The sequence below is a fragment of the Dipodomys spectabilis genome, unplaced genomic scaffold, assembly GCF_019054845.1.
Source record: "Dipodomys spectabilis isolate Male_0828 unplaced genomic scaffold, ASM1905484v1 ptg000067l, whole genome shotgun sequence".
NCBI classification, from domain to species: Eukaryota; Metazoa; Chordata; class Mammalia; order Rodentia; family Heteromyidae; genus Dipodomys; species Dipodomys spectabilis.
The window spans coordinates 8,480,874-8,490,610 of record NW_024870744.1 but is presented as its reverse complement, the minus strand read 5'-3'; the positions used below and the strand labels follow the sequence as shown (position 1 = coordinate 8,490,610).

Below are 9,737 nucleotides of genomic sequence, written 5' to 3'. Positions count from 1 at the left end.
AGGGCCTTCCCCTGGCTCCCTACCGTGGGTGTGCGGCTGGGCTGGTCCCCTCCCGGCCTTGGGATGGAAAGGGGGTGTTGTCGGACCCGGACTCCACTAAACTTTGGTTACCGAGGGGCCGAGGCAGGCCTTTAGGGGCACCAGGCGCCTCACCCAGCCTGGCCCGGGCTGCCCGCGCCTGGCGTCGAGGTGGAGAAAGGGCCGGCGGGGAGCACGTGGAGAGGCTGCGCCCGCGCGGGCCGCGGGGCCAACGACCGGCGGCTTTCCCGGGCCAGCCTGGGCCGAGGGGCTGGGGCCAGGGGGAGGGACGGGGCCCGGGCGCGTCTGGCCGGGTCTCTCCTGGGAGGTCGGTGCGTAACCCGCCCGGCGCGCCGCCGGCCCGGGGCGGCTCCCGTGGGGCATCCGGAGCCCCAGAGCCCGCGGCGTCGCGCAGCCTCCCTGCGGGGTCAAGTGCTCCGGAAGTCCAGGCTCGGTCGTCCCGAAGCCTTCGCGGGGGACCTCGGGGTGCTGACCGCGGCGGCGCTAGGCGGCCCCCCGCCCCGGCCCCGCACCGGGGGCGCGGCCGGGCCCGGGTCCCCGCGCCCCGGCTCCCCCGCCGCCCCGCCCCGCGCGCCTCCCGAGCCATTGAGATGCAAATCGTCGTCCAATGTCACCGCGGGAGGCGACGGCAGGGGCGGATCCCTCCGCAGTCCCGGCTCAAACTTCAAGCTTCCGAAAACTTTCGAGCAAGAAGTAGTCCCTAGCGCCCGCTTCCGGCGCCCCGACGCCCCCGGAACGGAGCTGGGGAGTCCCCAGCCGCGGGTCCCCGGGCTTCGGGCCCGCGCCCCGGCCAGGGGAGGCAGCGGGCGTGCGGGACGCCGGGAGGGACGCGGCCGGCTGGGGGCGCGGGGTGCGGAGGGATCGGGGGCGGGGCGGGGCGGGGCGGGGCGGGCCCCGCGGGGGCGGAGCGCGCGGCGGCCCCGGCTCTCACTAGTGCTTCGGCCGCGGGAGGGAGCGCAGGGCCGCCGGGCACGGGGCGCGGGGCGCGGCGAGTCCGGGAGACCCCGAGAGCCCAGAGCCGCCCTCCCCTCCGGAAGTCAGGGCCGCGGGTCCCGCCGCCCGCGGGGCAGCCCCAGTGCGCGAGGGCGCCCGAGTTCCGCCGGCCCCTCGCCGGAGGCCGCCGGGGCAGCGGGCGGGCGGGCGGGCAGGCATGCCGCCGCCGCGGGCACCGCTGCTCTGCCTGGCGCTGCTGCTGCCCGCGCTCGCCGCCAGAGGTAAGCGCCCGCGAGCCCGCAACTCTGCGCGCCAGGGCAAACTTGGGCAGCGCCGCGCGCTGGAGCCGACGGGGAGCCGGCGGGGTGAGCCGCCGAGTGGACCGGGCGGCCCGGGACGGGGGCGCGGCGGGGGTGCGGCTCCCAGCCCCCGGCCCGCTCCCGGGTGGGCTCCCCCTCCCCCGCGCCGGGGCCGGCCCGGGGCGCCGGGGCCCCGCCAGCCCCCCGCCGGGGCTCGCCGCCGGAGCCGGCCGCCTGCCTACGACTTTTCGGTTTGAATCGACTTGGGGTTGGTTTCCTGTTGCTTCTTGGGGCCATTTATTTTCCTTCTTCCTCGCCTCCAGCCCGCGCCGGGCGGATGTCGGGGCGCGCGGCGGGGTCCCGGATGCCGCTCCGGCCTGGGCCGGCGCCGGGCGGGAGCGGAGGCCGCGCCCCCCGCTCCGCGGGGCCCCCCGGCGGCCCCCCACGCCGGGTCGCCGTCCCCAGCCCAGCCGGCTCGCAGACCCGGCGGGCGGGCGGTGCGCGGAGGCCCCGCCGTCGGGGCCGCTGACTTCACCTCGCGCAGTTGGATTTGGGGCGTCTGACCCCTCGCAGCTCGGGGCGGGGGTCCGTTCCTCGCGTCCCCTGGAGGTTACAGAATGGCCTTCTTACAGAAAGCAGGGCCCCTGGTGACACCCCGGAGTTCTGCAGCCCCTTAGGAAAGGCCTGGTCGGTCAGCGGCCCCTTCCTGAGAGTGGGGTGGAATGCCTTCCAAATGCGGGCTCCTCGGCCGGTCGGTGGGTGCGGGGGTGGGAGGAGGCGGCCCCAGGAGACGCCCCGGCGGGGCTGGGGGGGGCGGCCCCGGGAGACGCCCCGGCGGGGCTGGGGGGGGGCGGCCCCGGGAGACGCCCCGGCGGGGCTGGGGGGGGCGGCCCCGGGAGACGCCCCGGCGGGGCTGGGGGGGGGCGGCCCCGGGAGACGCTCCGGAGGGGCTGGGGGGGGGCGGCCCCGGGAGACGCCCCGGAGGGGCTGGGGGGGTTGGCGGCCCCTGGAGATGCCCTGGCGGGTATTGGGTGTCGTTGGAGGCGGGGCAGGGCTGGGCGCAGCCCCGATGCCCCAGGAGGCGGCCCTGGCCCGACAATGGGCCGCTCTGATTCCCTGGCCGGCGCTTTGTTGGCGGGCGGGGCAGCGGGCTCCGCAGCTGTCGCATTTTCCCACGAGTGTGGTGGCCACCCGCCCTGGCTGTCCCCTTGCATCTCATGTTTGAATTTCAAGACAAGGGCGGTGGCCGGTTGGGAGCCCCAGCCCTGCCCAGTTTCCTAATGAGCAGCCGGCCTTGGTGAGGAGCAGCCCAGTCACCCCGGATCTCCCCTTGCTGTCCACCCCTTTCTTGCTGTGAGCTGTGCTGCCTCAACAGGCAACAGGTCCTGACTATGTCTCTGGGGACGGAATGTTGGCTCCCCGGGGGTTACAGAGGTTCTCCCTCCCCCCACCCGCCCCCCAGCACCCAGACTGCAAGGATTTGGGGCTGGTGACACATCATATCTAGAGTGTAACAAGCAGTAGGGGTGTCACAGGGCCAGAGCCTGGGCTGACCCCTCTCTCCTGTCCTCCCTAGGTCTGAGATGCTCCCAGCCCAGTGGGACCTGCCTGAATGGAGGGAGGTGTGAAGTGGTCAATGGCACAGAGGCCTGTGTGTGAGTACTGCCCCTTTGGGGACCTGTTGCTTTTGTGGGAGCAGAGCCCCTACCTTCTGGGGACAGAACACTGGGTCATTGTGTTCTGGAGACAGCCGAAAGGCTGGGCAGTCACGTGCTGACTTTTATTGGACAAAGTCTGGCAATTACTTAATCACTAGCAATGATGCTGTGTGCCGCATGCGGAGCAGCCCTGGGCATCTCTGTGGCCTCCGTCCCACACTCCCTGGTGGGACCTTCAGGCTCATGAGGCCTGGGGGGGGGGGTCATTTGCAGGCCCCACTTTTTCTTAAAGTCCCTAGAAACCCTTGGTGGTTGTAGGGGCTCTGGAGTACTTAACCTGTCTCTGTCACCTGGAAGCCCCCCACTGGGCAGGTGACTTGGCAGGAGACTTTCAAAACAAAACCCACCCCCTGCACACTTCTGGGACTCTGGGCGAGGTCTGGAGAAGTTAGAACTGTCCTCGTTGGCTCCGCCTGCCTGGGTGGTAGGTTGTAGGGTGAGTGCCAGGAGTCTGGTTTCTGTCCTGGCAGCTGCAGCTCCACCTCCTGACTCTTCAGGCCTCTGGCTTCCTGCCTCAGGTCCTCAGCTGTAAAATGGGTGTGATTGGAGGCGGGAGGTTGCCTGCCATAGGTTGGGAAATCCTTTTGGAGCCCTGTAAGTACCAGCTAACCGCGAGAAGTTTCTCTGCTGTAGCCAATGGCCTTCAACTTGAGTTTGTCCCTGGTGAGGATGAGGAGGAGCTGGAGACGCAGGCTGGCCCCCAGCTCTGGAGCTGCAGACAGAGCCGGCTCCAGCCCACTCAGCACGCCCTCATTCCAACTGCTGAAGGGCCCATCCCCTTGACAACCCCAGCTCCGCTGCCTCCTGTGCCCTGCTTGTGGGCAGGCTGCCCCTCTTCCCCCTCCCCTCCCCACACTGAGGCCAATTAAGCAGGTCTGTGAGCAGTTTATTGGACAAAGCCGATTGTGTCTTTGTCAGACGCTAATGAATGCATACTGCTTTTTTTTTTCTTGGCGTTTTTGGGGCCCCTCTCTCCCCTTGCCGAGGCCTCACGGACGCTTGATACCCTAAATCTTGTTTCCTTCCATTCAGAGGCCGACAGCTGGGAAGTGCAGTGGGCTATTGTTGGGAGGCGATTAATGCGGTGTGATTAATTATGCGTGGCTTCCCAGAATGTGCAGCCAGCCCCCTTCCCCGCCGCAGAGCAGGGCAGGGCAGACCATGCTCTGCCTGCTTCTCACCAGTACAGGGCAGGGCTGAGAACCTCTGCCCGAGACTTGGGAGTGGGTGGGCAGGAAGGCTGCTGGGCTGGGGAAGGTGGGGGGGGGGAGGGGTTGTCTCAGTCCCATTAGGGGATGGCTGCAGCCTGGCATGCAGTAGCCTGCCTCCAGCATCCAGGCTAAGATGCTTCAAGCTAATAGACTCATGGTAGTGGGCCCCCGTCTCCTACATCTCAAACTTGCCAGCCCTGTAAGCTTTTGGTGCTGTTCATGTCTGGTCCACTGGAGCTAACACTCACTCCTTCCTTAGCAGGAAGCTGCCTCAGTTTGGCCTGGAGCTTGGCAGAGCTCTGCCCACAGAAGCCTCATTGTGCACACCCTGCAAACCCAATTAGAAAGTGGGGTAGATGCGAGGACCTCTGGCCAACAGAGCTGGAGACCAAAGTTATGGCCAGGCCTAGTTGTAGATAGACACGGGCAGGGGCTTAGCAGGCGGCTGGGGATACTCGTGTGCAGGTCTGGATTCCCCCAGAGTACACACAGTGACCTGTTTCTCTTTCCTGGGGCACATGCTAGAGCTCCTCAGACCCCTCTCTGGCACCCAGCCATAACCTTGTGCAGTGCTGGCTGCCCTATAGAAGGACCTAGGAAACACAGGGTCATGTGCCGGCACCCTGTCGGTGAATCATGCCATCCACCGAGGGAGAGGAGCCTTTCCTCCTGCTGCCTGTGGGGTGCCAGGCTCGGGAATGGGAAAACCTGGATTCCTTTGCTGTCAGGAAGCTTTCCAGGAGGTACCAGTGCCACTGAGGCCTCTTGGGCTGTGGCAGGTGAGGAAGCTTGCCTTTGAACCCTGTGTGTGGGCGGGGCACAGCTCTGGGCAGCTGCTGGTGGGGAGAGTTGGTGAGAACCCTTGTCCATCTGAGTGAAGTCCTACTCGACAGTGGGGGCAGAGAGGCCGGGAGCACTGGGTCACTGCGTGCACCTGCAGTGAGGCTGCAGTTGCTGGAGGTCTTCCAGGAGCCCCTGGCAGCACCTGGAGAAGCTGGGAGGGAAATCTGGGGGCTGTGCGTGCTAGCAGTTGTGGCCTGTCTGCTGTTCACTAGCCCCGTAGTGTTGGTGGGTCATTGATTGCCCACATCTCCATTTCCCCATCTGTACAGCAGGGCTGCTCTATGATTGGCATCTCGGTGGCATGTGCGGGTGAGCTGAAGGGCTCCGTCAGGGACCTCGTTGGCAGATGTATAGTTGACTAATTCCTTAATCCAGAGAATCCCAAAGGTGCTGCCTGGTGGGTACCGTCTAGAGCCACATGTGGGGAGTGTCTGGAGTTTCTTAAGGATTCTGGACTGGAGATGCTGCACTGGGCAACCCTTCACGCTTCCATGGAGGGACTCTTGCATGCCTGCTGTGCTGGGTCCCACCCCCAGCTGGGGAGCTCTGTGGACCAGGCATGAGAAGAAGTAGGAGAAGAGAGGCCCAGAGAAGTGGCCCTGTGGTGTCCCTCTGAGGAAGCGGGGCTGGGGCGTGACCTCGGCGGGAAGTGACAGGCCTGGGAGGGAAGGAACAGAGAGCCATGCGCAGCTTGTCACCTGGTCTTGTTGCTGTTCCACTGAGTCACTTGTCTCTCCTGCTGTCCCTCGGGGAAGGCAGACACTGTCCCTAGGCCTCCTGTCTGCGAAGCACTTGGCCTTCAAGGACTCAGACAGGGAGGCGACACCACAGACTCACCTGCCACCAGACCTGTGGGAGTAGGCCCGGCACCGGAAAGGCCTGGGTGGTGGGGGAGGGCGCCTGGCTGGAGCGTGTGTGTGTGTGTGTGTGTGTGTGTGTGTGTGTGTGTGTGTGAAGGAAGCCGCATCTGTGGGCAGCCCTGCCTCTGGAGGGTAGCCTACAGTTTCCATTGAACGAAGAATAACGAAGAGCAAGAGCTGTAGGAGCCTAGCTGTGTGTTCTGCAGGAGGAGGGCAGGGCAAGCAGGGGAAGCCCTGAGTCTGGGTGCTGAACAGGGAGGTGCTAGCAGCTGGGGCACAGAGCTCAGTGCTGAGGCCTCCCAGGCTTGGGGGCTCTAGAGGGGTCTCTGAGGGGTGTCATGGCCTGGGCTGGGTGTAGGCTGGCACTGGCACCATGGTGCCACCTGAGAGGTTATAATAGACAGTGCCAGGTTGGGCCAAGGGGCCCCGCCCCCTGTTGCGTGGAGGGAACCTGTCCCGCCTTGTGCCTGGTCTTTATACCCTGAGAGGCAGCGCCAACGGCCGATTGTGAAGGTGTGCTATCGCAGCTCCGTACACACAGAGCCGCCTTCGCGGGCCTCGTCAACCCAGCAGGGCTGGCTGGCTAGCCTGCTGATTTTAGCCCCAGTTCACAGGTGGGAAAAACTGAGGCTGAGCAGTCAGAGCTGGGCTCGGGGCAGGGACCCGAGGCCCGCTTGCGTCAGCTTTGGCCTTCATGTACAGACACATCCAGCACTTTACTGCTCCCCCCGCCGAGGCTGGGGGAAGCAGCGCCCTCGTTAACGAGCGGCTGGCTTCGGGGCATGTGACTGGGCCGGGATGTGTCTGAGCCCCTTGTTTCCCAGGCTGGACACACCCTGGCACTCGCAGCCTGGAAGGCACACAGGCCAATTGGCTCTGGTTAGCTGTGTGTTCAAATCCCCTTGTCCCCCATCATGTCTCCTCCCTGGCCCTGGTTTCATCCTCCACACGAGGAGCTTGGGTTAGGTGGCTCTAGGCCCCTGAGAGCTGTGGGAGAGAACAGGTCAGTCAGCGGTATGATGCTGGCAGCAGGCAGCAGTGCCCAGGAATTGGGTCCAGCCCAGTGTCTAGACAGGTTCTGCAGGCCGAGGCTTTCTGTGGGCGCTGGGCTCTGGTACGACATAGTCAACTCTTTGGCCTCCAGGATGGTGTGTGTGTGTATCCGTGACTGGCAGGGTGTAGGGCAGCAGGATCTTCTCACCCCACTCTGTCCTGCTTGTTGAGAGTCCAGGGTGCTGAGAACTGATTTGGCTGGCAAATTATTTTAACCGTTGAGACTGTGGTAGTGTTTAGTAATACAGGATTGTGTAACTGCCAGTACCATGCAGCTCCAGAACTCGCTTTTGTTTGTTTGTTGTTTTTGGTTGTTGTTTTGGTTGTACTGGGATTGAATTCAGCCTTTTTTACTACAGGTGTTCTTTCAGGGTCTTGCGTTTTTGACCTGGGTAGCTTTGATCACAGATCATCCTACTTACAACCTCCTTGAGTAGCTTGGATTACGAGCACTACTTCATCTGACTTCTTGATTGGAGATGGCATCTCACTAATTTTTTGCCCTTCTAATCTCTACCTCCCTCATAGGTGCATATTACAGGTTTGAGCTATAATGCTTAGCCTGTGTTCTCACAGTTGTTTTTTTAATTGCTACCATAAAGGTGATGTACGGAGGGGTTACAGTTACATAGTTACACAGTCAGGTAATAAGTACCTTTCTTTCTGGACAATGTCACCCCTTCCTTTGCTCTCTCCAAGTTTTTTTTCCTGTCCCTGCCCACAAGTTGTATAGGTCATGTTCAACATAGTGTATAGTGAGTACCACTGCTGCATTTGTTCAGAGCTGAATTTTAAAAGTTGAGAGCTGGTGTCTCATGTCAGTAACCCAGCTACTCAGGAGGCTGAGATCTGAAGATCACAGGTGGAAGTCAGTCCGGGCAGGAAAGTCCATGAGACTTATCTCTAGTTAACTACCCCCCCCCCCAAAAAAAAAATCCACAAGTGGAGCTTAGGCTCAGGTGGCAAGCACTAGCCTTGAGCAAAAAAGTCAGAGACCACTCCCCTGCCTAGTTCAAGCGCTAGGACCAGCACAGGAAAAAACAAAACCCTGAACAGCAAGAACAACCCAGCTGTGGAATGAACAGTTTTCCTCTGCACTGGAGTTCTTCCCAGAATCTCACCTGGGGTCCGCTTTGAATCTGCCTCTCGTTTCCACCTCAGGACTCACCTCGTGCCCTAGTTTCTAGAGTAGCTGGGGAACCCCAGGGTTCTGGGTTGGCCCTAGGACTTCATGGAAGAATCCTGACATAGGCTGTCCACACTCTGTACTCAGCCTCACACCTCCGTCCTCCCCCACCCCACAGCGGGGATTATAGCCCTATGTCACGTCATCAACCCCGAAGCATTTGTCTGCTAAGCCACCTCCCTCAGGCCTTGGCTGCCGCCGTGCTGCCCTGCATCTCTGCCGATTGGCCTGTTCTGACTTTCCTATGAATGAAACTGATCTATGGCCTCCCACGGCTGGCTCTCAGCCGGCCCGGTGTTTTCAAGGTCTGTTCACGTTGTGGTGAGGGTGAGAACCTCACTGCACTGCGGATAGATTTTAGCCACCTGAAGCTGTCAGGAATTGGTCAGAGGTGGGCCCAGGCCCTGGAATCCTTGTGCAGTTAGCTGACATTGGCCCGGGCAAGTGGGCGAGGGGCTGGTGGACACTCAGAGATGTCTTCCATGAATCTTCAGCTCATCTCTGGGCCCAGGTGCCCACCCAGAGTGGGACCTGCTATCCCTTCTGTGAGTCAGGAGGTGCCCTGGCACACTCCCAGCCCCGCCCCGCCCCACCCTGCTCAGGACCCACGCACTCTGAAGCTCTTGCCAGCTCCCTGGCACGTTCTCCTCCAGTCAGAAAGAGGAGCTGGCAGAGCCCATGTGCTCCGCGCTGGGTCAGTGCAGGGAGCGGGGCTGGCTGGACCCGGGGCGGCGGGGTGGACAAGGCAGCCTGGGCCTCACCTAGCTGGGAGGCTCACACTGATGGAGCACCGCCTGCTGCTCCGCCAGCAATGGGAAGCTGGCCTAAACTGTTGACCGAGGGCAGAGCTGGAGGGGGGCAGCCGAGCATGCGGGCCTGCCGCGGGCCTGGGCTGAAGCACACACGGAGCAGCCTGGCTCGTCTGCAGGTGGAAGGACGCTGTGTGTGGGCAGTGCTATGTGAAGCTTGGATGTAGGTACCCACCTGCCTTGTCCAGTCTTTCCTCTGTGCACTGAGAGCTGAGGTTGGCCTGGGGGTCAGTTCAGGGCCACTGGCTGGGTCACACAGAGAGCCTTTTTATTCAGGCACAGATGGTGACCCCGAAGAGGCCTATAGTCTCTACAGGCCTCTACAGGGTGTCCTTCCCTGTCCAGGAGGGACTAGAAAAGATGCCTCCTGTGCTCAGGCTAGGAACTCAAAGGCATAACTCCTGAACTTTTAAAATACTGTTTATCAAAATTAATTCTAGGAAATGGAAACATGGGGGTTTTGTTGGCAGTGGTGTTTTTGCTTTTGAGTTTTTGTCTTTTTGGAGCAGAGGGAGGTGCAGAGGTGGAAAGAAGGGTGAATGAGCGTACGCACCACGTGCAGAATGAACTCCATGGCCTCCGGGCATGGACGGGGGACGGGGGAGAGAGAAGCTGGGGGTGAAACGCAGGCCACTGCCCTGTCTATCTGACTTATCAATACCTTGATAACAACAATAAAGTTACAAAAAAAAAAAGGGAAAAAGAAAAGCTGACTGTCCTGAGCGGAGCCTTTTGCTGCAGGCCACCACTTTCACTGCTTCCAAGATAGAAGTGGTCGGGGGTGTC

The 9,737-nt window shown here is 62.2% G+C and overlaps 1 protein-coding gene across 1 annotated transcript in view; it reads left to right on the top strand.

The window, feature by feature from the left end:
• Nucleotides 1-1,180: 1,180 nt before the first annotated feature.
• Notch1 (notch receptor 1) overlaps nucleotides 1,181-9,737 on the top strand; it is a 45,731-nt gene continuing 37,174 nt past the window's right edge. Inside the window, exons 1-2 of the mRNA XM_042680955.1 lie at nucleotides 1,181-1,253; nucleotides 2,848-2,926. Coding sequence (XP_042536889.1) covers nucleotides 1,190-1,253; nucleotides 2,848-2,926 — 143 coding nt within the window. The 5' untranslated portion in view covers nucleotides 1,181-1,189. The remainder of the gene's footprint in view (nucleotides 1,254-2,847; nucleotides 2,927-9,737) is intronic.